This window comes from Marmota monax, unplaced genomic scaffold (genome assembly GCF_021218885.2).
Source record: "Marmota monax isolate L192 unplaced genomic scaffold, Marmota_monax_Labrador192_F-V1.1 WCK01_AAM20220418_F8-fsc00001, whole genome shotgun sequence".
In the NCBI taxonomy this organism is placed as follows: Eukaryota; Metazoa; Chordata; class Mammalia; order Rodentia; family Sciuridae; genus Marmota; species Marmota monax.
Genome location: NW_026693777.1, coordinates 44,122,770 through 44,146,897, shown reverse-complemented (window position 1 = coordinate 44,146,897; position 24,128 = coordinate 44,122,770). Strand labels below are relative to the sequence as shown.

The 24,128-nt window shown below is 46.3% G+C and overlaps 2 protein-coding genes across 3 annotated transcripts in view; both read left to right on the top strand.

The window, feature by feature from the left end:
• Positions 1–15,863, top strand: part of Pla2g4e (phospholipase A2 group IVE) — a 36,095-nt gene extending 20,232 nt beyond the window's left edge. For both annotated transcript variants that reach the window (XM_058584710.1, XM_058584709.1), the window contains exons 11-20: positions 1,361–1,496; positions 2,801–2,937; positions 5,619–5,841; positions 8,445–8,559; positions 9,334–9,471; positions 10,610–10,717; positions 11,202–11,405; positions 12,264–12,430; positions 13,228–13,411; positions 13,841–15,863. In XM_058584710.1, coding sequence (XP_058440693.1) covers positions 1,361–1,496; positions 2,801–2,937; positions 5,619–5,841; positions 8,445–8,559; positions 9,334–9,471; positions 10,610–10,717; positions 11,202–11,405; positions 12,264–12,430; positions 13,228–13,411; positions 13,841–14,061 — 1,633 coding nt within the window. In that variant the 3' untranslated portion in view covers positions 14,062–15,863. The remainder of the gene's footprint in view (positions 1–1,360; positions 1,497–2,800; positions 2,938–5,618; positions 5,842–8,444; positions 8,560–9,333; positions 9,472–10,609; positions 10,718–11,201; positions 11,406–12,263; positions 12,431–13,227; positions 13,412–13,840) is intronic.
• Positions 15,864–22,176: 6,313 nt separating this feature from the next.
• The window catches only part of Ehd4 (EH domain containing 4), an 86,831-nt gene continuing 84,879 nt past the window's right edge, over positions 22,177–24,128 (top strand). Inside the window, exon 1 of the mRNA XM_046461186.2 lies at positions 22,177–22,493. Within this exon, the coding sequence (XP_046317142.1) occupies positions 22,258–22,493 (236 nt within the window). The 5' untranslated portion in view covers positions 22,177–22,257. The remainder of the gene's footprint in view (positions 22,494–24,128) is intronic.

Here is a 24,128-nt window from a genome sequence, read left to right as displayed (position 1 = left end):
AAACAAAAGTGTCACAAGTTCAAGGCCAGGCTGGGCAACTTAGCAAGATCCTGTCTCAAAAATAAAAATAAAAGGGGGCTAGGGGTATAGCTCAGCAGTAGAGCACTTACCTAGTGCTAAATGTTAAGTGTTAAATCCTAGCACTGCAAGAAAATAAAAATTAAAAAAGCAACTGACCATAATTTTTATCTATAGTTTGATTAGCTATTTGTTCTTGCACAGGTTATTTGACCTCCCTAAGTTTTCTTCACCCGTAAATCTGACCACTTTGTGTATCCCATGAAGTAGGACATGTGAAGTATTCTGTAATCTATCTGCTGAGTGGGATGCTAGAAAATATCAACTAATGTTATTGTTGCTATTATCATCATTAGATTATCAGTATTCCTTGTGAGCCCAGTGAAAGAGTTATTTTCTTGAAGCTGTGTCTGCAGGCCTATGCTAGGATATGTGATCAGAGAGTTCTCAAGCCCTGGCTTCAAGGAGATGTGGCTTTGTTAGAGAAAGAACCTTATTTGTTCTGGATTGTAAACTGCCAAAGTCCATTCACCTTGAGTCCCTGGGACATTAGTCCTCAGGGGGTGAAGGTGGGCAAAGGGAGGATGCTTCTGGTGAGGGTGAAGGCCTAGAAGTTAGACTGTTTGAGCCTCTGAGAGCCTGATGGGCCCTTTCCAGCAGGGAGCTTAAGTTGAGCTTGGACAGGTCAGGTTGGGTCTTGGATGCCAGAACAAGGGCCTGGACTTGTTCTGGGCAGGGATGTCACTGACACAGAGGGCAAGTGTTGAGCATGTCATGGCAGCTCCTCCCCACCTGCCTGGAGGACCTGTGGGAAAGACCTGCTGAGGTCAGGGATGTGAAGAGTTTTTATCAGCTACACAAAGGCACAGGAAATGTCAGCGAGCAGGAAAGGCTTAGTGAAGAATGTGAGCTCTGTAGGAAGAGGGAGCTTGTTTATGGAGCTCAGACTCCACACTAGAGAGCCTTGTCCAGGGGCATTTGCCAAAAGGATCTCAGGGCCCCCTGTCACCCATGTATGGTCTTGGACTATAGAAGGCACCTGAAAGAAGCCTTTCTGAACTTTCCAGACCCTGCTGATGAGGCAGAGCGTTCAGAGTTCCTAATACAAGTACCAACATTTATCTTTTGTCAAGTATCAGCTCAAAGCATGCCAGCGTTACATTTGTTAGCTCATTAAATGCTAAAGGCAGTGCTGGGAGTTAAGGCCCATTTTATAGGTTGTGGGGGCAAGATCACAAAAGTGGTAGATGACAGGCTGGGCTTCAAGCCTGAGTCCACTGACCCTAAAGTCCCTTGAAGATAAGGCTACAGGCCCACTCAGCCAGGATCCTCTCTCCCTCAGCCCTGACACACTGGATGTGCGGCTGGGCTTCAGCCTGTGCCAGGAAGAGTTGGAGTTTCTGCAAAAGCGGAAGGTGGTTGTGGCCAAGGCACTGAAGCAGGTGCTGCAGCTAGAGGAGGACCTGCTGGAGGACGAGGTGGGTAAGCAGAGGCTGCTGGCCTGGGCTCAGGGCCACTCCAGGCTAAGCCGGTCCTTCCAACCTCATATCCCACCAGCCATCTCAGCTCTTCCCTGCTCCAGGATGGCTAAGACACTGCTTTCCCTTCACCATTGTCCTCGTGGCTGAGGTCTGGTGCCCAGGGAGTGCATGCTGGATGTTCACCAGTTGTGTGTTCACTTGGGGAGGGGAGGGCAGACTAGAGAGAGAAGGAAAGGGCTCCAGCGGCTCTGCTCCTCCCATGCACTGGATCCTGAGGTGGCAGAAGTGTGCCTTACTAACTCAACCACAAAATGACTTCCTTGCCCCAGCCAGAAAACATTTAAAGCTCCACCACCTTATGCATGCCATATCCCCCACCCAAAAGGCCGTGGGTGCTTGTCCTTCAGTTCTCTCTCTTCTCAAATGTGCACACGTAGACACCTCCCAGAAATAATGGCTGTAGCAAGCTGGAAACAAGCAATGTTACTCCCAGGGCCAGTCGCTTCCTTCCATGGAGGCAGACAGTAGTGCCTTTGTCAGAGTCCTCTGTCACCTCCCCTGTGTGGTCTGGGGCTCACACTGTCCTGGGCAGCTGGTTAGTACTCCAAAATGCCTGACTTCTGAGTCTGACCATGGTGTACATGGAGACCACATGGGGCCCAGGGAGGGCTTGTGTTTGGGCTTCAGGTGACTGAAGGGTTTTTTAGTCCCCACCCAAATGAAAACAGAGATTGGGTTCAGAGCCCCTTCTTCATCCCACCCTTAGGGAAAACACACCAAAGGCATCTCAAAGCCAGGTCAAACCACAAGTGGCCACCCTGCTGCTTCTGACATTAGAAATGTATTCTTCTTGCTCTTATAAACACTGTATAGACTGAACATGTGCCATGTACCAAGCCAGGGCCTGCTGCCCTAAGATCATATCCACCTTCCAAAGATCTCAATTTGTCACCATTAAGGAATCATATCACCACCCTGGACCCCAGTTTTATCATCTGTTAACTGAAGGCTGGATTAAGAGTGCTAAGACCTCTTCTAGACGCGGCTTTCTACGATTTAGGTTTCAGAGCCTTTACTGGCATCACTGGGTTTGGAACTAAGTTCTAATTCTAGACCTACTGCGTGGCCCACCTGGGAAAGGCAGTTTTCAGGCTTCTCACTGCTGTCCCAGCCCTGCTCTGGCTTTCTGCCCCCAGACCCCTCCTCCACCATTCTTTCAAGCTGCCATCTGTCATTCCAACTCCTCTCCCACCAGCTTTGTCCCTGGAGCCCTCCCTAGCTGTCTGCCTCTATGCCCCCAGGTACCAGTGATAGCCATCATGGCCACTGGGGGTGGAGCCAGATCCATGACCTCCATGTATGGCCACCTGCTGGGACTGCAGAAGTTGAACCTCCTGAACTGTGCCAGTTACATCACCGGCCTGTCTGGGGCCACCTGGTAAGATGCTGGGAGCCACTGTCTAGTGGACCCCAGAGCAAGCAGCAAACAGGCTGGCCTGGGATTTCTGGTGAAGTTCTACCCGGTCCCAACCCAAGTAAAAGTGACTCAAGACACCAGGGACTCTCTGCCTCCTGCAGTTGTATGACTTTGGGCATGCAGATTAACTCCTCAGAGGCTCAATTTCTGTATCTGTAAAGTGGGGATAACAATAGCACTGACCTCATGGCTGTGACGAGAGGCTCTCCCAGTACTAAGTACACAGAGCCACTGTACATGTTGGCCATTACTGGCAGTTCTATTTTCTGGGGGCTGTGGCAGGAGCCCAGGAACATAGGAACCAAGGATGAGTTAATCCCTGGTACCACTCTTTTCCTGATGGGAGACTGTGCCAAGTCTCCTAGGGTGAGTGGAGATGGCCCCGCTGCTATGGCTTCCTACCCTCCAGGCCCTCTCAGCCCACCCCAGTCCATTCCTCTGCCCTGCTTAGAGGGCAGGACAGGGCCCTGCCACAGACTCCCACCTCCCCATCTCTGCTGGAGAGTAAGGTGACTGAGCACTGGGCTCCCCAGTAGGAGGCAGGTCAGGCTGACTAACTTAGATACACTGTGCCTGGGGCATACAGAACTGTCAGGAACCCACAACAATATGTTGTTATTATTACTTTTTTAATAAGAAGGAAAATATGAGCTTCTAGGTTAAATAAAATGTTTTAGTAAATAACATTAATATATTTGTCTTTAAACAACACAGTCATAACATTTGCTTTTTAAATATTTTTTTATAGTGGGCCCACCAAAGTCATTGTGTGGCCCTGGCTCAGGATGGCCCTGGTTCAGGGGACTGTGACTACCCAAGGCTTCTCCGCCAGGGCTGCATCTTATTTTGTGGGTGACCGGGGAACTTGGGAACCCATGAGATCCCATTCTGTGCCTTTTATCCTGGAGGAGCTCCAGGTAACTCTCATGTGAGCAAGTGGATGTGAACTGGCCCTGAAAAAAAATCAAGGACTCTCCTGGCATTGGATCCTCTCATCAGGGGCTCAAGGCATCAACCCAGTTGGAATAAGAAGCATAGCTAATAGTTATTGATATTGGCTTATGTTCCAAGCACAGTAGTCCCTCAGTATCCCAGAAGGATTGGTTCCAGGACCCATCTCTCTAGAATTCCTCTACAGATTCCAGGAGGAACTGATGTTCAATTCCCTTATATAAAATGGCATAGTATTTGCATATAAACTACACAATCCTCTCTGTATTTTAAAAACAATCTCTAGATTGTTTATAAAGTACCTAATTCAGTATAAATAGTTGTTATCTTATTTAGGGAATAATGACAATGGGGGGAAAGTCCATATAGGTTCAGTACAGAGGCATTTTCCCCCCAATATTTTTGATCCACAGTTTGTTAAGTCTGCAGATGAGGAACCTATGGATAAGGAGGACCAACCATAATTTTTCCAGCATTATTTTACAGCATAAGAAACAAAGCAATTTGCCTGAGGTCACTTGGCTAATAAATTGTAGACCTAGAATTTGAACCCCATCCAGGGCCCACATTCTTAATCCCCATGTTAAACAGCTGCTCCTGGCTAGTGAGCTAAAAAGATAACTTGCTTCCAGTAGGGTTAAGGGACACCTGTATGACCCTGGACTATTGTGGGACAGGCTGGTAATGGGGAAAACCTCAGACCCAGCCAGGGTGAGGGTGGGAGGGTAGAAAATGTCCCGAATGTGGGGAAACATGAGAAATATTCTTTTAAAAATGACCATTGGCAATGGCTTTCAGAAGCTTTTTGAAAGTATAAAAGTAACAAAGCAAACTTTACAGAGAGCAGAGTGATTTTTATCATTCTGGCCAACGTGGCCAACTTCCACGCCCCCTGTAACAAGTTCTGTGAGGGAAGAGGACACAAGTCACATATCCATGCAGCCACAGACAAGGTCCACCTCAAGCAGGAAAGTTCTCAGGTGCAGAATAAGCAGGGGCCCTTTCCTGTCCTGACATAGAAACACTGAATCAAGGCCAAGAGGGGCAGACAGGGCCAGACCCAGACTACATTAGTTTTGTTGCCCCCTAGGAACCACATATAGATTAAGAAGAAGGGGAACTACTTTAGCCAGAATCATCATTGTGGAAATGAATGCAGCAGGGCAGAAAGAACCTGGGATCTGGAATCGGCCAAACCTGCGTTCAAATGTTATTCCCAGCGCTTGCTTTGTGTCAGCCACTGTTCCAGTTTACACTGTTAGCTCATACAATCTTCCCAAGAACTCTATGAGCTGGATACAGCTATCACAATTCTCCCCATTCCACAACTAGGGGAACTGAGGTGGAAAGTGGTTAAGTAGCTTGTCTGAGATCACACAGCAAACGAATGGCAGAGCCTGGTTTTGAACCCAGGAAGATCTGGGTCCAAATCCTCATCTCAACCAATATGCTATACCCAGCACACAGTAGGCATGGGGAGATAGGAGTAACAGTGATTATGAGTAATGATTGTTACCCTCCCTCCCTCGCGCCCTCCATCCACCAGGCCCCGACTCACACCTTTCCTCCAGGCTCCTCTCCTGGCAGGTTTGGGATTCTCAGTGGCCTGCCCATTTCCCCTCCTGCCTGCATCCAGGGTTGATCAGACCAGGGCCAGGTCAACTCTCTCAGCCATTCCTGTCTCTCTCCAGGACAATGGCTACTTTGTACCGTGACCCTGAGTGGTCCTCCAAAAACCTGGAGCCTGCTGTCTTCGAAGCCCGGAGACATGCAGTCAAAGACAAGATGCCTTCCCTGTTCCCAGACCAGCTCTGCAGATTCCAGGAGGAACTCCGGCAGCGCAGCCAGGAAGGCTACAGGGTCACTTTTACAGACTTCTGGGGCCTGCTGATTGAGGCCTGTCTTGGGGACGAGGTAGGCATTCAGCTTTCACTACGCCCCACCCTGCCCTGGCTAATGTGCGGTTCTCTTTCTTCATCAGGGGGTCTGGACTTTCACCTCTGCTCTGGTTAGGTCAGACCTGAAGGTTTGTTCCTAGAACATAAGAACCACCAAGTGCTGAAAAGCACGATGGAAGGTGGTGGGATCATCATCCCACATCCCCTTTAGAGAATGATTGAGACCCTTGTGTTGGGAACAGGTCAGGTGCACCCTACATGGAAGCAATATGAACTTTGAAAGCCACACGAAGATACCTGTGGCAGAAAATGGGGAGGGAGCTGGGCAGGACTAGAGAGATGCCAACCATGATGGAAGTTTGACCCTAAGTGGAGGAGAGAGGGGGAAAGGTCAAATGGAAGCTTCCCAGACTACCAGGTGGTCTAGAAATGTTCAGCAAATCCCATAGAAGACCTTTTAGTCAAAGTTGGCTGTGTGTGGTATCCTGTTTCTGAGAATGGGCCTGCCTCAATATCCCTACTGCATTTGGTCAGAGGAAGCATGGTCTCAGCACAGACTCTGCCTTGGCTTTCCGGGCACAGCAACTGGAGCCCTTCACCAATAACACTGTCAGCAGTTGGAAGTTTGCAGGTCTCATTTTCATGGCCACCACATAGGGAAGACCTAACCAGATTGCTTTCTGCTCTGGGATACAATGATCTGAGCAATACATGCTCAACAATAGAACCAGCTTGGGATGCAACTGCTGTAAGAATCATGTGAGAAATGGTAGAGCAGGCAGATCCCCAGGGGATGTTGTGATCCTGGCCTTCAGGGTGAGCTCCACTCATACTTGGACGCTTCATGCTGCACTGACCACAGGGAGGAACCACCTTTGGTCTGTTGATTGGACCTAAGGCAGAGCTTCCCACTTAACCTCTGTCCAGGACCTCAGCTCTTAATTCCACCTTAAATAAGAATTCAATTATTAATAAATCTGAATTTTCCAGAGGGAGGAGAAGCAGCAAATAATTTTATAATAGGTCCCCTCTGCTAGAAAATTAACTGAGGATGACTTGATTTAACCAACTGAGGATGACTTGACATTCATCCTCAATATTTATTCATTCCTTCATTCATTCTTTCAACTAAATCATTACCTCTTGCATGCCAGGAACTAGGTTGGTCCCTAGGGATTCAGAAAGGAATCAGACATGGCTTTCAACTCATGGCTTTTGATGGATCCCACCCTGGCTCCTTTGAAAACTCCTCATTTAACTTGACCTCCTGATGGAACAGGCAGGCAGAAACTAAGGGCATTGACTTTCAGATTCAGGCAAGTTGGGGTTGCATGTGACCCTGCTCTGCACCATTCCTTACAGAGGATTACATCACTAACTGATTAATATTTTAACACAGTATTTTAAGTTAATAACCTGTGAGATGAGGAGGAGAGCACCAAAGTTTTCAAGGCCAGAAATCTAAGCATTTTGAGGGATCAGTGTAGAGAAAAGGCGTGGTCCTCCAGAAAGCAAGGCTAGAATTGCTGTTAGGGAGCCTCTGTTCTACTCTGGCCAAGACAAGAGCCCCTTTCCCTCCAGCCCTTTTGACAATGAGAGTGGACTAGGATCTTCCAGGAGTCTGCAGGACAGTCAGCTCTGTAACACCCAGATCTATGTACCCAGTTGTGACAGGTACTCTGTTTTCCTTCAAAGGAGGCCCAAGAGTCATTGGGCCTCCCATGCATTTGCTATCCTAGGGATGGTCATGGAGCAGGCTGCTGCTTGGCTTGGGGTCAGAGCCTGGGCCTCTAGGACCTCAACTCTGCCTCGGTCTGCACTGATTGATTCACTCTGGGAGATGGCCGATGGCCAGGGCTGATCTGCAGGACTTGCCACTCTGATTAACACAGCAGAACATTCTGCGGACTTTAACACGCTTTGACCACCACGTAGTACCCAGATTTCCAAGATTTCGGTTTAGGGGCAAAAATCAAAGAAAAGAAACTTTTTTTTATCCCAAATTTTATGAGGGAGCCCAACATGCCAAGCTGACTAAACAAAGACCCTGGAGGTTTTCATGTTCTAGGGAGGCAGAAGATAGTAGGAATGAAAAGGGACAGTGGTGCCCTCTCTCACCCTTGCTTCATTATGCTCTGGCCCCTGAGACTACAGGAGGACCCTGAGGCTCTGAGGGTCCTAAACTGCAGATTTGGCTCCTCCCCTGTCTGCAGTCTGGGCTGGTGGATAGCCCAAGGAGGTGAGATACATTCCCAGGTAGATTTGAGCCAAGTTTGAGCCAGTGATGTGTTGCAGGCCTGTAATCCCAGCAATTTGGGAGGCTGAGGCAGGAGGATCACAAGTATGAGACCAGCCTCACAACTTAGAGAGACCCTAACTCAAAATAAAAAATAAAAAGATCAGGGATGTAGCTCAGTGGTAAAGCATGCCTGAATTCAATCCCCAGGACAAACAAACACACAAAACAAACAGGTTTGACTGGGGTCAGTTGCAGTTTACACAGCAGCCTGATAGACTTGGGATCCAGGAAAGGACTGCTGAGTGATTTCTCATCCAGGGGCAAGTGGGGTGAGAGTTGCATGTCTGCTGCTTCTCCTTAACTATTTCATTTCCCCATAGAGAAATGAATGCAAACTGTCAGAGCAGCGTGCTGCTTTGTGCCAGGGCCAGAATCCCCTGCCTATCTACCTCACCATCAATGTCAAGGATGATGTAAGCAACCAGGATTTCAGAGGTAACACTGGTGGCTAGTGATCTAGGAGAGGGTAACTTCTTGATTGGCAAAGGCACCCAGAACCCCCAAGGTCCACCCCCTAACCCCACACATGCTTTGCCAACCCACATCAAAAAATTGTGCCCACAGTTGAAGAAATCAACTTAGTTCCACCATTCTGCTCTGCCCCTTGAGTGGGACTGGTGGGCAGAGTCCCTTAGCTTACTGGGTGCATTTGATGGGCCAGAGGAAAATATAAGTAAGGAGAAGGGAAGGAGTCCTAGACATTTCTTAAGCTTCCTAGAGGGAAGGGCTATGGAGACCTACTCTGCAGTAGGGTCACTTTGGGTCCTCTTTTATCTGTCTTTGAGCAACAATAGAGAGCCAGGTGTGGTGGTATCTGCCTTTATTCCCAGCTACTCTGGAGGCTGAAGCAGGAGGATCATAAAGTGAAGTCCAGTCTGGATAACTTAAGTATAGACTGTCTCAAAACAAAATTTTTAAAAGGGCTAGGGATGTGGCTGAGTGGTAGAATGCTCCTGGGTTCAATCCCCATTACAGGAGTTGGGGGTCGGGGGAGCAAAAGAACCAGGCGAGCAGTTTGCAAAGCTTTGACTAGTCTGCATAGGCCGGTCGCGGGCGTCCCCGTGTGCTCCATAGGAGAACTGCAGCCTCCCAGTTGGAGGAACCCAAGGGCCGGGAAGCCAAGGCTGGTTGGCATGTGGGAGGGCTGGGCTGAGTGGGCGTGGCTCCGTGATCTGAAACTGACACTTTCCCCTGCCGCTTCCTGTGCAGAATGGTTCGAGTTCTCCCCCTACGAGGTGGGCCTGCAGAAGTACGGGGCCTTCATCCCCACGGAGCTCTTCGGCTCAGAGTTCTTTATGGGGCGGCTGATGAAGAGGATCCCTGAGTCGCGGATGTGCTACATGCTAGGTGACTCCTGGCTGGGGGACTCCGCTGAGCACGCACTCCTAGCTGGGAAGGCCCTGGTTTTGAACAGAGGAATGACATAAAGGATCTTGCCCCAGATCTGGCCTGGGTAGTCCTTGGTTAGCCCTTGAGCACGTGGCCTTCCTGGCATTTGCTGACATTGCCTTATCCCAGGAGGGGTTTCTGAACCTACCCCCACACCAACCTCTCAGACTGCCTTGATCTCTCCGCAGCCCTTTAAGCCCAGAAGGACTGACGGCGGTCCAACTCAAGTCCCATCTCTTTTATGAAGCCCATCCCAAAGACCCCAGTCCACAGTGGCCTCTTCTTCCCCTAAATATCTATGTTATGGGTTATGTGGTTCAAAAACCTGTAGTTAAAACCCTTAGAACTGAACTCAGATATTTATTTATTGACTGTGTGAAGTGGGCTAAATTACCTAACCTCTCTGAACCTCAGTTTTCTTATCTGTGAATTGGTTTAAGAGTAAAACCTATCTAGCCAGGCATGGTGGCTGTTGCCTAGAATCTTAGCTACCTGGGAGGCTGAGGCAGGAAGCTTTCAAGGTAGAGGCCAGTCTCGGCAGCTTTTTGAAACCCAATTTCAAAATAAAATAAAAAGGGTCAGGATATAGCTTAGTGGTAGAGTGCTTGCCTAGCATTTGCAAGGCCCTGGGTTCAATCTTTAGTACTTAAAAAATAAAAAATAAAAATTCAAAGTAAAACCTACTTTGTAGAAGATCCCAATGGATCAATACATATGAGAAATTTAAAATAAGTTTTATTAATATTACATCTGTTAAATAATAAGAAATAGCATTACATATGTCAAGTGCTCATCATATCCTAAATGCTTTAGCTGTGTGAACTGATCCAAGAGGTGGACCTGGACTTGAAGCTGCACTTGTCACTGTCTAGCCCCTGCTGGGGATGTGCCCTGTACACCTTCCCAGATGCTACCTACACTGAAGGGAGGGAAAAGAGCTGAGGGCTGGCACCATCAGTCACCAGGGCAGAAGGAAATCAAAGTCTGTCCCACCCACTGAGCAGTCTGGCCCGAGGAGGAATCAAGGCCAAGGCAGAACCATCAGGTCTATGAGGGCTCCTGGAGAGAGCTATTCACGGCTGCTCTGCTTCCCTAGGTTTGTGGAGCAGCATCTTCTCCCTGAACCTGCTCGATGCCTGGAATCTGTCCCACACCTCGGAGGAGTTTTTCCACAGGTGGACGAGGAAGAAGGTGCATGACATTGGTGGGTGACCCACTGGCTTCCCCTTATGATTAGGTGTGTGGGGGTGGGATATGGACCATGAATGGAGGACCCTGTGCTTGCCACATGTTCCCACATTGTATCTATGGCCCAGAGAAGGTAGCTGAGTTGGAATGTCACCCTCCAGGCAGGGTGATTATAGGTGGCACCTCTACCAAGGCCCAGGAGGACACCTCCAGTGCCCAGGACAGCTGATGAGAGTAGGGATCTATGCACAGTTAAAGGTCGCTCTTCTGGACTCTGTCCTCTCTGGTACCACCTTATTGAAGGCCCACCCTCCCCTCTCCACTACCTGTCCCTGTTCCATGCCACTCAGCTGGGTCCTTCTGGTTGTGGGGCCAGAGTCTTGAGAGCTGGGCAAGGAAGGTCACTTATAGTGACTCACCCCAGGCCCAGGTGGCACTTCACCTGGGCAATCCTGGGACCCAAACTCTTGTGACCTGCCTTACATCCCTCTCCCCTGCAGAAGATGAGCCGATCCTGCCTGAAATCCCCAAATGTGATGCTGACATCCTGGAGACCACAGTAGCGATTCCTGGGTCTTGGCTATCCAATACTTTCCGAGACATCCTTACCCATCGGCCCTTCGTGTCTGAGTTCCACAACTTCATGTTTGGGTTGCAGCTACACACTGACTACCTCCAGAACAGTCAGTTCTCCATGTGGAAAGGTACCCCCGCCTGGGTGCTTCTCCAGGGCTGGGTTTGTTGGGAGGAGGGAGAAGAGGATATTGAGGCTGCCATGGAGAAAGAATAAGACTCCTCTGGCCACCATCATCGGATAGAATCCAGGTGACCCTGCCATGGGAAGTCCACCATTGGCAGTATCACCCAGCATGGAGTATTTGTGTGCCAGCAGGGGGTGGTGTGGTATTTAATTAATTGACTGTAAAACTGTACAGAATCTGCTCAACAATCCCAGCAGCAGAAATTGGACCCATTGTACAGACGGGGAAACATGGGCCCTTACTTTCTGCAGTTGTGCTCTGGGGTGAGTGGTGCCCCATTGGAGTTGGGCAAGAACGGCCCAACTCAGAAACCCCAAGGGGTGAGCAAGACCTTAACCTATGCTCTGGTGCCTTTGACTCAGCACCTCCTTCCCCTAGAAGGTTCCAAGGTTGATTTTCTACTTTCTTTGGTATTTTATTTGACCAGAGTGCAATGGCTGCTTGAGTCTGGCCTATTAGTCCTTGTTCTCAGTGTCTAGGGCAGAAGAGACAGCAGGCCTGGGCCCAAGGTTAGCCTTAACTTATAGGATGTTCTTAAGCCCCTGCGACCCTTAAGACCCGCTGTGACTGGATCATAGTGGGTTTTCTATGCATAACCAAGATTTGCTAAACCCCCATTTTATTAGCCTAAACAGAGGAGCCATGGGACTCAATGGCAACCTGGTCAAAAGGGTGAAGGCTGGAGGCCCAGGCTGAGGGGAAGGAGGCTCCAGGCAGGGTACTCTGTCCACACCAGAAGTCCCACCCTTGGCTGACACCAGGGCACTAATCATATTGGTAACCAGAAGGCTTGGCTTTCAGACACGGTGCTGGACCACTTCCCAAACCAGCTGACAGAGTTTGCAAAACACTTGTGCCTGCTAGACACCGCTTTCTTTGTCAACTCCAGCTACCCGCCTCTTCTCAGGCCAGAGAGGAAAGCCGACCTCATCATCCACCTCAACTACTGTGCAGGGTCCCAGACAAAGGCAAGTGCAGCCAGCTGGGCTCCACCTGAGCCCTGGGGCCTGGGAAACAGTGCCACACCTCAGAGGTCTCCATACTTTGTAAATAAATGACAGTGTCCTTACACCTGGTCCTTACACAGCTCTTTGAGGTAGACAGCACAGCAGCTATTATCCCAGTGTTACAGATGAGAAAACTGAGCCGTAGGGAGGGTAAGTGACTTGCTCAATGTCACACAGAAAATGAGCTATTTAACAGGTGTGGAAATAAGTCCAGTACTCTTTCTGTTGCATCACATTTCTTTAAAAATATTTTTAGTTGTAGATGGACACAATATTTTATTGATTTATTTTCATGTGATGCTGAGGATGGAACCCCATGCCTCACACGTGCTAGGCAAGTGCTCTACCACTGAGTTACAGCCCCAGCCCACAACACATTTTTAAAGGCACATTTCAAAGTCCAGCCCTGTGATACTTGTCAGTTCCAAAATCCATGCATATCCACAGGAGCCTGGCCTGCCACACCTGTACATGGCCAGCTCCAGTCACTGTCACACCCACAGCCTGCCCGGGTCTGTGTTGGGTGAAACATCATCAACATCCTTCCTGGGGAAGGAGCTCAAAGCTGCAGGTGTACCAACCTACTGCCTCAGGTTTTTTGTCCTGACCCGCTTTTTTCTAAATGTATCCAAACTGGGCAGTCAGTTGGGGACTGGAATTGTTAGCTAGAGATATCAGGAAGCTGGATCCATGGATTCTGTGTGTCTTGTCCATCCCCAGCCCTCCAATCTCAAATACATCCTCTGGTGATATTCTAGCCCCTGAAACAAACCTGCGAGTACTGCACCACGCAGAACATCCCCTTCCCCGGCTATGAGCTCCAGGATGAGGACGGCAGTCTCAAGGAGTGCTACCTGATGGAACATCCCCAGGACCCCGATGCCCCCATCGTGGCTTTCTTCCCACTCATCAATGACACCTTCCAGAAGTACAAGGCACCGGGTGAGCTGCCTCTGTCTGACTCTGTCCCCAGCACCTGCTGGCTCTTGTCTTTAGACTGTGGAAGTGTCCTGATAGCACTAACCCGTCAGGCTGGCTGAGCCAACCTTAGCTTTGGCAAGGAAGAAAACAGCCCCTCCTGTCCCACCCCGCACTTGGACAGCTGGCAATGTCATCTCCAACTCTTTTAGTCCTTCAACACTCATTGACATCCAACTATGTGCCTGGCACTGTTTGGTGCCAGGAGAGTCCTAAGATGGACCCCGAGGAGCTTAGAGGGTGCGGGTGAGCATGTGAGTGTGCGTGCTGTGCGTGTTTTCATGCAGATATGTCTGTTAGCGCATGCAGGGTAGGCCGGGGGAAGGAGGTGGAAACAAATCCTTACAACCTGACATAGTAAGAGTCTACAGTGAGTTCCTCTGCTGCCCCCAGGTGTGGAGAGGAGCCCTGAGGAGATGGAGCTGGGCCAGGTGGATATTTATGGCCCCCACTCCCCCTATGCCACCAAGGAACTGACCTATACGGAGGCTGCCTTTGACAAACTGGTGAAACTCTCTGAGTACAACATCCTGAATAACAAAGACAAGCTCCTTCAGTCTCTGAGGCTGGCGGTGGAAAGGAAGAAACGTTTCAAGAACCAATGTCCTTCCTAAGCCCCTGGCAGCCCGTCCATCCTATGTCTGCTTCTCCTGTCAGTGGCCCGGACTCTGTGGCCCATGCAGGTAGCCCAGCTCTCTGGCCAGCGGTGCAGGCAGGCTGGCCTGGGCTTCCTATAAAAAAGTAACATTTTAAAAAGGGGAGAGAAACAAAGGAACATAACCAGGAGCCATATTGGGGTTTTATACTTCTAGGAATTTATTTTACCACTTTCCTGCAGGGAAGGCCACAAGCTCCCACGCATACCTCGAGTGTGGAGAGCAGAAACTGGCTGGTTCCCAAGAAATTTCAGACTCAGAACAGGAAGTGGAGGCTGTCCAACAGCCCTACCCTCTCTAACTCCTCTTCCTCCTCCCATGGCAGGCCTAGGGGAATGCACAGGAAGACTGAAAAGTACTCTGGGTTTCTCTGGAAAAATAGTTTTTAAAATTTAAGATAATAATTGCATTCTTATTATTTTTATAATCAATAACATTTTGTGATTTTTTTTACTTTTATGAATCAAGGTATTAGTAGGAAGCCTGAAGCTAGAAGCTAGGCCAGGTGTCTCTAGATGGAGAGCTAGAGAGATAGAGTCATAGACAGACTACCACCATAAAGCCAAAGAGGTGACCCACGTTAGTGTAACCTGTCCAGCCACCCTGGGCTGGTGATACACATGATCCACACCAGGCAAAGTATCCACCTCCATGAAATGCCAAGCAAAGCCAATTCTGCGGCTCAGGCTCACAGACAAGGATCTGGGATGCAATTCAGGGAGGTCTGGGCAGGCCACAGGTAAATCGCTCCAGGTGGGCCATGCTGGCCAGCATGGCTGATGCTCACTGTTGAACTTGCCCCAGCAGCACCTCTCAGCTCTTACCACCGTATCACTCTGGCTTCCAGAAGAGATTATTTCTTTCTAAGTGTGATTCCTCTTATTTATCATGTAAACACCCCAATCAGGACATCCTAGTTTTTGGCGATTGACTCAGAACCAAACTATCAAGGATGAGCTCAGAAAGGTGAGGAGAGAGAACTCATCCTGAGAGATGGCTTCTCACCAAGTTGCTGAGAAAGCCCTAGGACACAGAGAAGCTCAATCAACATAATCAAAAAAATAACCTCTGCAGGCTGGGGACTTCACTGAAGAAAGGTGCAAGCTGAGCCACTAGGATGCCTTCACCAGATAGAAGGTGAAGCCAAAAGGCCTAAAGACATGTGGTCCAAGTGAAGCCCAGCAAGCTTGGAAGGCACCACTCTCTTTCTGGACATCCATGCTCCTTAAACAGTCCTCTGGTTGTTGGGAAAGTGGTGACAGGTACCCAAAATTTAGAAAAAAATGGGCTCCCATTTACTTCCTCATACTCAGTGTGTTGTGGTGTTGGTTAGAAATGCAGATTCACAGGTCCCACCCAACCATGAAGAATGGAAACTGCATTGCAAGGAGACTCAGCCCCATCCCCACCCTGCCCAGATGATTCTTTGTGTGTTAAAATTTGGAGCATGGATTTATGCCACTTTCTCCCATAACCTTGGAAAGCATGAATCCATTGACTCTCTTGAGCCACTGATAAACAGGGCTTCTAGACCTGCAAAACTGGTCCCCACCCAGGTGAGGCTAACCTGAAATGTTGCCCTTTCCTCCACCGCAGGCAGCTATAGGGAACAGGCTCCCCAGCAATCAGAACATACCAAGCTACGGACTTGGTTGTTGTAAGGTGAAGTTAGCCATGCATTGAATTCATCAGAACATTCAAATGAAGTTAATAAAATCATTGTATTATTTGAACACAGAATAAATGGCCATGTCGCTAAAGGTTGTCAGTTCATCTGCGTTCATTATCTGAGGATGCAAAACGGGATTAGCTCCTGCCCTCATCCTGGGTCTGGCTCCCATAATGTTTTTCTCCCTCCAGGACCCCTCCTCACCACTGCTGGAGGCAGGACCAGGCCGTCTCCACCCCATGCCAACTCAGATGGCTTTATTTCCTACCCCTGGGTCCCACTTCTTGTGGTGAGGTCTCCTCTGTTTACATGAAGTCAGCTGCTTCAAGCCCAGATGTTTTTCAGGAAATTGATTGAGGGGAAGAAAAGGCAGTTGGCAACAACAGAGCACCTACTTTGTGCCAGCAGCCTATAAACAGTCTCTGTTCTGGAACTTGGGTTTTAGTTGGGGCAGAGGGGAGACATGGAGAGATTTTAATACATGAGAAATTAAACAATGACTTAGATAATAAAATGACGGATTTGTCATCAACTCTGATAGGAGAAAGCATAATGACCTGCAGAGGTCCGGGAGGCTTTCTCTCAGGTCCCCAGCACTCTGCCTAGAAGCACAATTAACTAGAAAATATAAAAACAATCCCTCCAACCCATCCTGTCTCCCCATCTCCTTCCTGGCTGAGGCCCATTCAGTATGTTTTTTGCCTCTACGTCCCCAGGAAAACACTTCTCCCTAAGGTCACCAATGTCCTCCAGGGAGCCAAATGCCACCGGCCCTTCGAAGGTCTTATCTTACTCAATTGTTTTCAGCACTTGGCACTGCAGACCACTCCCTCCTCCCTGAGACCCTCCCTTCCCATGACTTCCTTGCCAATGGCAATGGCTGTTCCATTCCGTTTAGCTTGCAGACAAGTATTGCCTGACAGTTACTGTTGGAGGTACTGGGACAATAAAAAGGAGTCAAAAGTGACTTGAAACTTCAAGGAGTGTCCTTCTGGTCCTGTGTGGGAGGCCTGCATGTGAGTTATGTACAAAAGGGCACACAGCAGGGCTCTCACCCCAACCACCTCCACAAGGAAGGGCCAGGTTACTTGTACACCTGCCAACTTCAGTCCTGGATTTCTGCCCACTGCAAGGTAGGAGCCCTTCCTCCTGCTGCTCCTCCCCTACTTCTCTTTAACTGCTGATATTCCACAGGTTTCTTAGCTCTCCCAACTTCTCACTCTATATTCTCCGTAGCATTCTCAGCTATACCCAGGACTTCAATTACTATTTTGAAAACTTTCAATCTTCTAGCCCAGCCAAGCCAATCTTTGTTATTCTAAACACACACACACACACACACACATTTCAGTCTTCCTGTGCATTCCCCTATGTGTGTGTGTGTATGTGTGTGTGTGTATTCTGTACCCATTAACATTAGTTTCACTATATAACCTGAAGATCTAAAATTCCAGTGGCTTAAGCAAAATAAACATTTATTTCTCTATTTCATATCAGAGACCCAGGCTTCATTAAGTTCTCTTTTGCCATCCTCAAGATTGCCAAGATTGTCAAACATCACAGCTGGAGCTCCACCCATTAGGTTTGCATTCCAGGCAACAGAGAGGATAAAGAGGTCTTGGTTTTTGCAGACTATGACATCACCAAATCAGACATGGACTGCTTATTTCTGGATTTTTTTATGTGAAAAAGAACTAAACTTTTATCTGAAGATGATAAGAATTACCAGTGGCTCCTGCTATCTATTCCTAAGCAACAAACCCCCTCAAATCAAAAGGGCATAAACTAATTGCTTTTTTATTATGCTCACAGATTTCTGTGGTTTAGGAATCTGGAAAGGTTACTTTCTGGTCTCCGCTCCATGTTTGGGGCCTCTTCTGGAATGACTTGGTGGCTGGGTGTGGAGAAACTGGGGCTAACAGATTCACTTCCAGGATGACTCCCTTGCTCCTATGCTGGGGCTTGGGCTGGGAAATTCAGGATGGATGAAGGATGGGTTCAGCTAGGACTGTCAATGAGAGCACCTTCATGTGGCATCCCCAGCACGGTCAGCCTTCTCAAATGGCACTCAGGGTTAAAAAAAAAAAAAAAAAAAAAACACAAAATTTACGATTGCAACCATTTTTAAGCGCACAGTTCAGTAATGCAGCAGACCTCCATAACTTTTACGATTTGCAAAACTGAAACTCTATACCCATTAAATAACTCCCCATTTCTCCTCCTTCCAACCCCTAATAGCCGTTACTCTACTGTTTCTATGAATTTGACAACTTTAGAAATCTTATGTGAATGGAATCACACAATATTCATCTTTTGTATTTCTTTTCCATTTGATGCTGGGGATTACCCAGGTCTTTGAACACACTAAGTACATGCTCAGTCACTGAGCTACATCCTCAACTCCATATTTGTCTTTTAAAACCTAGTTTATTTCACTTACTGTAAGGTCCTAAATTTTCACCCATGTTGTGGCATGTGTAAAAATTTCCTCCCTTTTCAAAGCTTTTACATATATATCAGTTATTTCTACAACTGATACATATATCAGTCATATAGAGATATAGATAAACCTCAGCTGATAAATGTATACTTTTTATAAATATAACATATATGTAACATTTTGTTTAGCCATTCATCATTTGATGGACATTTGGGTTGTTTCTGACTTTTGGCTATCGCGAATAATGCTGCTGTAAACGGGAGGGCACAAACACCTCCTTGAGACCCTGCTTTCCACTCTTTGGGATATACATCTAGAAGTGGAATTGCTTGATCATATGATAATTTTATTTGAATTTTTTGAGGCACCACCATACTGTTTTCCATTGCATTTGCATATACATTGTAAGCTAGCCTTTCTTTACTTCAAAATATACTCCAAACATTTTTGCAGATCATTAATAATCTTCTCATATGACATATGACACAATTTTCAATGACTGAATAGGATTTCTTTATTTGCTTAACTAATCCTTCATGGAAGACAACTAGTTACAGCTTTTTGTTATTATAAATGATATGCTGATAAACAGCCTCTTGGATAAAGCTTTACATTTCCTATTTCTCAAGATAAATTTCTTCAGGGTAAATTTCCAAGTCAAAATTATAAGTATTTTTAACAACTAATAAAGGTCTAATTGATATATAATCAACTTCATATACCTAAAGTACATAATCTGGTGAATTTTGACATATGTATACAACTGTGAAATCATCACCATAATCAAGGTAATGAATAAAACCTTCACCAGAAAAGCTTTCTCATGTCCTTTGAGATCCTTCTTTAGCTCTGTCCTGCTGGGTCAAGTGGTATGTGTGTGTTTAACTTTTTAAGAAACTGCCAAACTATTGTACCATTTCCTTCCTTTTCAAAATACACACACACACACACACACACACACTTTGCATTTTCCCAATGACTAGTGATGTTAAACATTTTTTCATGAGCTTCTTTGCCCACTATATATCTTCTTTTGTGAAATATCTCTTGAAATCTTTTTCCCATTTAAAAAAAATGGATTGTTTGCTTTCTTATTAAATTTTAAAATGTCTTTATATATTCTGGGTACAAATTATTAATCAGATATGTGATTTATAAATATATTCTATAAGTCTTCACCTTGTCTTTCCATTATCTTAATAGTCCTTTCAAAGGTCAGAATTAATTTTGATGAAGTACAATTTATCAAATTTTTTCTTTGTATGAATTATGCTTTCAGTGTTATCTAGAAATTTATGTGTGTGCGTGCATGCATGTGTGTTGCTGGGGACTGAATCCAGGGTTTTGAGCATATGAGGCAAGTGCTGTACCAACTGAACTACATCCCCAGTCCCCTAAAAAGTCCTTCCTTAACTCAAAGTCACACAAATTTTCTCCTATGTCTTCTTCAAAAATTTTTTATGATTTTAAACTTTACATTTAAGCCTAGTGTTCATTTTGAGTTAATTTTTGCACATAGTGTGAGGTATGGATAAAAACTTGAATTTTTGTATACAGATATCCTATTGTTCTAGTGATATTTTTGTTTTGTTTTGGTGTTGGGAATGGAATACAGGCTCTTAAATGCTAAGCATATGCTCTACCACTGAGATATACCCTGAGCTCTTCAATTCAAACTAAGATGGCTATGCTGTCACTATATGATATAATCTTATGAGAGCACTGTTGTGATACGTGGCCTGTTGTTGACCAAAACATCATTAGTGATGCATGACATATTAGAATATCTTTCTATCAGTTACTGCATTATCTTGATTTCTGTATCTTGATTAGTCTTGAGATAGTATAAGCCCTTCAATTATGTTATTTTTTTATTTTCAAAATTGTTTTGGATGTTGTAAGTCCTTAGCATCTACATATGAAATTTAAAATCATTTTGTCAATTTCTACTAAATTAAAAATTGCTAGGATTTTTATTGCACTGAATCTATACATCAATTTGGTTAAAACTAACATCTTAACAATATTGAATCTTCAATACCATGTATTTAGGCCTTTTTATTTCTCTTAAGAATGTTTTGTGGTTCTCTATACATAGGTATACCTGTTTTTATTAGGCTTATTACTAAGTATTTCACAGTTTTGTTGTTTTGGCAAGTGATATTAATTTTTCATTTCAGTGTCCAATTGTTTCTAATATATAAAAATATAGATGGGTTTTGTACTTTTTTTTTTATACTGGGACTTGAACCCAGGGACACTTAACCACTGAGCCAGATCTCCAGCTCTTTTCTATATTTTATTTAGAGACAGGGTCGTGTTGAGTTACTTAGGGCCCTGCTAAGTTGTTGAGGCTGGCTTGGAACTCGAGATCCTCCTGCCTCAGCCTCCCAAACCATTGGGATTACAGACATGCAGCATTGTGCCCCGCTGTATGTGTATCTTGAATCCAGAAATCTTGCTAAATTTTCTTAATATCCCTAATAGTTTTCTGTCTAGATATATAACAATTTATTTATCCATACTCCTATTGAAGTATATCTTGTTGCTTCCAAATTTTGGCAATTATTAATAAAGCTATTATAAATGTTTATGTGCAGCACTGGCAAAATCTGGGAGCTTGTTAGAGATGCAGTCTTAGGCCCTACCCCATACCTACTGAATCTGAATTTCTATCAAGTTCAAGAAGTAATGTAGGGGGCTGGGGTTATGGCTCAGAGGTAGAGTGCTCGCCTAGCATGTGTGAGGCACTGGGTTTGATCCTCAGCACCACATAAAGCAAAAAATAAAGACATCGTGTCCACCTATAACTAAAAAAAAAAAAAAGTAATATAGGAGCTGAGAGTGTAGCTCAGTGGTAGAGTGCTTGCCTAGCATGCCTAAGGTCCTGGGTTGATCCTCACCATGGGAGTGGGGGATAAGTAATGCAGAACATCATATTTTCCCAAATTTAGAGTATATCAGAATAGTCTGGGCACTTGTTGAACTCCCTCTCTCCTCAATATTTTAACTCAGTAGGTCTGGACTGTGGACTGTGAATCTGCATTTTAACAAGCATCTCGGGTTATTCTTATATAGATGACCCTGTTGATTACACTTAAGAAATCATCTAAAACAACTGAGAAATATTCTTAAACCATAACCTAGGATATTAAAGGTGATACTGATTATTTTTCTCAATCCCTATTTAGGTAAGTGTCCTTTTAATCTAGAAAAGAGACAGCTAGGAAGGGACAAAAGTGTCTTGTATGTCAGTATGTTGAAATTAGATTGTAATAATGAGGATACTGTAATAATGAGGGTGATGTCTGAACCTTCGATTTTACAAAAAAAAAAATTTACTGAATCTTCTGTTTTATAGAAAACTAAAGGAAAATGGCCATCGATTGACAATTAACAATTAACGGAGGCAGAGTGGCGAAGTAGAAGAAATATCTACCCAAATAGATTGAATCAGTCCACTTTCCCTCCTTCAATTTTTGTCAATTATGTCAATTATCTTCACCAGTAAAACAGGGTTAGAGTAACCTGCCGGCGGCAAGTAAAAACCCTGCTCATCAGCTTTCTGAATTTTTCGTCCTCAGTATCAACATCCAAAGGCTTGGAAAAGTAACGTCTTAGGAGACAGAGCTGTCTCCAGAGGCTAGTCCTTGCCAGTTCAGATTTGCCCGGAAGCCTACGCCACCTGGCCAGAGGTGGGGCCCCGGTGACAGAGTAGGCCCTTCGGATGACGCGTCTCAGCCCAGGCTGCATCCTCTCCCCGCCCAGCCCTCAAGAAGGACTTGGTTATCAATAATTCATTAAGAGCCTCCTCCCCATTGGCTAATGCCTCCACCCTCGCTGGCAGAGACCCAATGAGGAAGGACCTGAGAGAGTTCTTCTGAATAATGAACGTACGCCCGTGACGTATCGCCCGGAGATTGGCTGTAGCGGGGCTAGGCGGGGCCAGGCCGGGGCTGCGGCGAGTGCGGCTGTGGCGGCTCAGTGCGAACCGAGGGTCTAACCCCAAGCTGGTTGTGAGCGTGGAACGTTAACGAGCTACAGGATGTTCAGCTGGATGGGGCGGCAAGCCAGTGGGCGCGAGCGCTCGGGCGGCACGGACGCTGTGCAGACAGTGACCGGAGGCCTGCGCTCGCTCTACCTGCGCAAGGTGTTGCCCCTGGAGGAGGCGTACCGTTTCCACGAGTTCCACTCGCCTGCGCTGGAGGACGCAGATTTCGAAAACAAGCCCATGATCCTGCTGGTGGGCCAGTACAGCACTGGCAAGACCACCTTCATCAGGTAATCCTCCTCGCCCCTGCCAGAGCCCCTTCCCCCACCACCTGGGCGGGTCCTCCCCACGTGCGCCTGTGGTCACCAGCTTCCCATCGCCCTCCCGCAACCTGTGGTGCCTCTTCCTCCCTCGCCACTTCTTCCCCCTTCGGTATCGATCTGACCTCAGTACCCCTCGGAGCACGGTGCTCTCAGCTCCATCTCCGGGCGAGGTCTCCTAAAGTCCGAGCTTGCTCTCCTCACACGGCCTGGGGCCCTGGAACCCATCTCCTGCGTGCTCGAGTCCATCTTCCTTGCTGTTGAAAAGGCGTTCCTCTGGCTGGCTGAATTCTGTCACCCTTGCCTGGGGGCCCAGGAAAGGGAAGGATTGCGACGATATAATAAGCATCTTCTTGATAAGGGAGTGATGCCTAGGGCTGGAAATGGGGACAGAGGTGTGGGATTCAGAATGGGCCATGGAGTCAGATTTGGACGGGTAAGTTCCTAGCACGGGACTGGCTCATAGCTTTAATGAATGAATGAACACAACATTAGAGGGTATTGCCCAAGCCCCGGTCCCCTGAAGCCCTTATATGTTCCACCCTCGCGGAGTCCAGCCTTCGTTCAGCTTTTGCACAGCCTCTTTACCCGACGGTAGGAAGTTAGCTGTGTGTAGCAGCCTCACCAGTCTGTGTAACTAAGGGGGAGTGTCAAGTTACTATTTGTTAGTTTCCATTTCTTAGGTGGATCATTCCCTTCCCGCTCACCCTTGACAACTGAAAATATTTGTTCTGCTTACTGTGTCTCCGGAAGCTATTGCTGTGCTTGCCCTGTGGTTCAAATCTTATAGCTTCCTCTGAGTAACTTGATGAGAAATAATTTACATTGAAGCTGATTGCTTTTAAAATCATTTTATTTCTAAAGCAGCCAGCTTATTAAAGCTTCTTCTTCTTCTTTTTTTTTTTTTTTTGGTAAGACTTGTTTTTCTGGGTCAAACTCCATATCAATTGAAATAAAGTGACTGATCATTTAAGCTTTGCGTCCAGGGTTTTGGAAATTTTAACAGTCTCTTCATCATTTGATGATCAACAGGTGTTTAGAAAATTGCATCTATATTTGGACACATGCCATTTCTGTTAAGTAGTGACCTCTTTTTCTCCACTCCAGTGACCTACATAGTTTCTACAAATAAAGTAGTTGTCACTATAGGAAATATGTTAAATCTAGGCCTGCAAATACATTGTGAATGAACTCACAAATCAAGTACACAGTGTACTGGAATTTAATTTTAGACAGTAAATTGACTATGAAGGAAGACTGAAGAAAATAAGGTTAAAATTATTTTATTTGGTGTTTATTAGTAAAGTGAACATATTATCAAATATGTTATCCCAGATACTCAGAAATGAACTATTAATATATTACAGTAACTGGCTCTTCCAAAGATGACAAACAGATGGTACATTTGAGGTCTTAGTAATACCAGTTTATAAAGTGCTGGGATAATAAAGTATTACAACCAAGTTGTACAAGAGTGGGAGGAGGATTTTTTTTTTGAGCATACATTGAATAAGAGCATAACACTGATATAATTTAGTAGTGGCATGTCCACAGCACCCCAGGCACTTCTTCCTGTTTGTCTGCTGTTGTGCTTGTGTGTAATTA